Source organism: Geospiza fortis, unplaced genomic scaffold (genome assembly GCF_000277835.1).
Source record: "Geospiza fortis unplaced genomic scaffold, GeoFor_1.0 scaffold366, whole genome shotgun sequence".
Classification (NCBI taxonomy): Eukaryota; Metazoa; Chordata; class Aves; order Passeriformes; family Thraupidae; genus Geospiza; species Geospiza fortis.
This window is the reverse complement of record NW_005054342.1, coordinates 5,150,750-5,155,059: the sequence shown is the minus strand read 5'-3', so window position 1 is coordinate 5,155,059 and position 4,310 is coordinate 5,150,750. Positions and strand designations below refer to the sequence as shown.

Sequence of the window (4,310 nt, the reverse complement as noted above, 5' to 3'; positions counted from 1 at the left end):
TAGTATGGAAGCAAGAGCCCAGAGCATTTTCCTAAATGCAAGCAGCTGTGACCAGCTTGTTCCTGGCACAGCCAGCACATTCCTGCAGGCAAAGCTAAGGCTCGGCACAGTGCCAGGGAGAGGAAGGGCCTCAGGTAGATAAACCAGGCTGCCAGGGCTGTGTCTGCTTTGTCAGGACAGTACAGAGAGGCAGCAAAGCTGATGGGACCTTTTCTAGTGATGTCAGTGGAGGAGGTGACACATGGAATGGGTGGTTTAATGAGAGGGGAAACTCTTGTGAGAAGGCATCTTGCATGCCAAGCAAATGATGTGACAGAAAAGCTGACAAAGTGTAAATAGGGAGTACATTGAAGAAGGAAAGGTCCATAAGCATGAATGCTGCTGTGAGGATGCATGACATCAAAGTTCCTATTTCTGAGCATGGTTAGTGTGATAAGCACTAAGGGAACATGCCTCAGGGTGGCATTTTGAAATCCTGTACTGAAATGATCACTATCTATTGCTGACCATATAGGTTCTTATAAATCATAGTAAAGTTAAGAGGCGGTGAATGCACCTGTGTGAAGTGGAGGACATTGTATAATCAAATGGAGAGGGGGGATAGCTTCCTTATTTTTGAGAATCCATCTTGAATGTAGTAGCTGCAAGTGTTTAAAACAACTTGCAAATTATCTTCTGACAGATAAGTGAATTCCTAAGTGTGAAAAAATGATTGCTTTCTGCTGTGGTTATTAATTTTGATCTGCACCATCCAGGGGAACTTGTCAAACTGTTACAATTTTTTTTCTCTCCTCAGAATTATTCTGTACTTGATATGAGACCACCAACTACAGTCATCACGTTGAACAATGCCATGTATTGGCAAGATTTTGAAGATGCGTGTGTCTATGAATGTCTGGATGGTAAAGACTGTCAGAGCTTTTTCTGTTGTTATGAAGAGTGTAAATCAGGCTCATGGAGGAGAGGACGGATTCACATAGACATCTTAGAACTGGACTCTTATTCTAGGGTCTTTTTTCCTACATCCTTCCTGCTGTTTAACCTGGTCTACTGGGTTGGATACCTCTATCTTTAAATGTTGCCTGTAGCAGTGAAGACTGCTGTGTTTTCTCACTGCGGACGGATGCTGAAAGTGCAGAAAAAGTGAAGGACACAGTCAGTTTCATCTCCAGTTAAAAAGACCACATTAACTTTTACCATCACAGAGCCTGATGAAGAATTTTAACATGTAATTTCTTGAAAAAGAAAAACATGGAAGAGTTCTCTCCTAACTGCTATTTGTTTTAAGAAAAAGGTTCTTACAAAGTTCAGCTGAATTTGTAGTGTAAGCGATGTTTATGAATAATTATTGTATATTAAAATCTCTACTATTGTCCCTTACCATAGGAGCTATTCACAATTCAGGCAAAGTTTAAATAAGTAATTTTTATTTTTCATTCTCATACTTTCTTCAAAATGCTGCCATATCCCTAAGGCTCAGAGAAATGTACACTGGCACTAGAAAATAAGCCAAAGCTGATGAAAATGCTCTTTTGTATTTAAATTTGCTTGACACCACAGGTTTTGGGAAACTGATGATCTCCTTGATATGAAATAACCACCAAGAGACACTAAGAAATGTCTGGTAGGATCAAAACGTGGACATGACTTTCTGCAGAGGTCTGAGATTCATTGAATTAGCCACTTACCCACACATATTGGTTTTAACTTAGAGGTGAAAAGGCAGACAGAGAAGAAAGCTATAATTTGGATATAAATAAGACTTGCCTATCTGTGAGGCAGCTGTAGACATAACTTCTACAGTTTTTCAAGCTTTTAACTGTGTTTTCTACGACTCATTAAACACAGGATGGTCATTGATTTCTAAAGTACTATACTTGAAGCAGGACAAGATTCCTCTTGTTTGTGTCATTGTAGCAGTTCACAGTGCATAGCCCATGAGTAAAAATTATAATAGCACCAGGAATATGTGACTTTCTTCAGATTTCAGTCTGTTAAAAAAGTATTTTCATGCATTCTTATTTTTTCTCTCAAAGTTGTATTATAAAATTGAAAAACGTGTGCCAAAGGATTTTTTTTTCTTTTCATAACATTAAACACTGCAATATTTACTCGCAGTAGTTGTTCCCTGTGCCTGAGCTAAAGACTGAACATTTGTGGCTTGAATAGTGCATTACGGGAACTCAATTGTGACACTTGGATTAAACATCAAATAGCTGCCACATGTAGAAAGAGGTTCTTTTCATTCTTTTCCAAATTTTTCACCTATATTTTACACTAAAAAACAATTTTGTATTTTTCAAGGTATTGACCATTGAATTCTAAACTACCCACTTTTTCAAAAACTACTTTTACAGTATTGAGCTAAGTGATGTCTTTTACAGGCTGTCTACATAATTGTTATTAAGCAAACAAAACACATCCAGAATTAAATAGCAATAGCTTTTCACTACCCTTTGCATGACAAATTGTTACAAAAGATTGAAGTTAAAAGATAATTAAAACAACAATTCTATTTCTTTTCTCTTTTGGAGATAATTTTTTTATGAACTCAAAAAATGTGTGTCTCTTCCAGGCAGTAGTTGCTGAAAAAATGAATAGTGGATGTGACTTGAAAGGAGTTCCTTTTTCCTCAAAAGAAAAACCCTGCAAACAAGCAAAAGCTAATGCAACAGTACTTCTAAAGGAACAGAAATGCTGTCATGTTCTTTGAAACATCACCGTCTCTCATTGCTGTTGCTGTGTTCTTCCACTGAGTTTTAATAGGGGGAAAAAAACTAACCCAAAAGTTAATTTTAATTTCTCAAAATCTTTCTTCTGTTTTTAACTTGTCTCAAATATCTGAAACATAGTTGTGTTTAGGTCGTGGAGGGGAATTACTTCTGTAAGGACTGAAAACATTCAAATTAGAAGCACAGAAAAGAAATATTTTGAGGCAGAATCAAAGCCTTATTTTTAGAAAGATCTGCCCAATCTGATGTCTTCTAAACCAATGATAACCTTCTGATTTCAAAATACATGTTGGAAATTTTGCTAACTCTAATTAGCAAATTAACTGCTCTGTAAACCTGTGTCCTGCACTTGGAGGTATAGACTTAATTTGAGGATGACAGTGATATTTTAAGTAATGCAAGAAGGTGATTAAATTTGAGTTGGATATCCTGATCTCTAATTATTAATTATTCTACTCTAATAGTCACCTTCAGCCATATTTTGCAAGAATAGTAGAAATATTCCTAGAATGGAAACCATTTTCCTTTAGGGGGGGTGATCCTGCAAACCCTCTGCACAATCAATTCATTTCAGTGATTATTGAGACAAATGATGCACAATCAGGTGCCTTCCACCATTAGATCTTGAACAGGTAAAGTGATGTTTATTTAATAGTTCCATGCTGTGTGTGCTTTCTGAGAAGTGGAACATTCCCATGTTAGAGGATGAGCATATGATTTTCTTGCACTTCTGCTCATGGCTGCTCATGAGCCCTGCTGAAAGCTGACAATCCCAACAGATCCTTCTTTGGAAGACTGATTCTGCTAAGTCCATTCATATTGCCAATTTTTCTGACTTTTTCATAAAGAGAAGATGGAAGCAAATAATTCCAATTTTTCCACTGTCCTAAATCAAGAAAGAAGCTTCAGACACTACTGCCTTCTGCTCTTACAGTGAGAGCAGAAGACATATTCTACTGTGTAATTTTTTCTGCTCTGGGGTTATCAAAAATTGATTTTTTATGGAAGGCAAGTGGATGCAGGCTGGCAGGTTCCTGAATGCACTCCTCTGCTTGTTCCCAGTAACTTGGCTTACTCTCACTGTTTTACTGCTCTGTGCTTTGGCAGCCACTGAGAAACCTTAGAGATCAGGGAAGACAGGCTTTCTATGATCTGCACCATTCAAAATGCCGTTGTGGTCTGCACACATCTATGTGCCATATCCTTCTGTAGGAGTAAGAAAATCCTCATTCACCTTCACATATTCTTTTGCTTCTTTTGCAAATTGGCAAAAGTTAACGTTTTGGCGTGCTGTCCCACGAGAAATGTAAGAACTGTATTTTAGCATTCTAGAACATGTTCTTATCATATAATTTCATGTTAGACACTTGCATTTATTCAACTACTTCTTTTTACCCTTCCAAGGAAGAGAACAGAGGAAGGAAAAACCAAATGAGCAGTGAAATGAACACATTTGGCTATGTAAAACCTCAAAACCAAGTATCTTCACATTACATTTGTTCCTTATCAAAGTTGCAGAAGGGATTGTGAGAGTTTTTTAAATAATCACCTTTGTTTCCCGGCACTATTTAAAGTCAG

At 37.2% G+C, this 4,310-nt stretch overlaps 1 protein-coding gene across 1 annotated transcript in view; it reads left to right on the top strand.

Moving 5' to 3' along the window:
• GABRG3 (gamma-aminobutyric acid type A receptor gamma3 subunit) overlaps positions 1–1,951 on the top strand; it is a 296,832-nt gene extending 294,881 nt beyond the window's left edge. Inside the window, exon 10 of the mRNA XM_014307718.2 lies at positions 797–1,951. Within this exon, the coding sequence (XP_014163193.1) occupies positions 797–1,075 (279 nt within the window). The 3' untranslated portion in view covers positions 1,076–1,951. The remainder of the gene's footprint in view (positions 1–796) is intronic.
• The last annotated feature ends 2,359 nt before the right edge of the window (positions 1,952–4,310 follow it).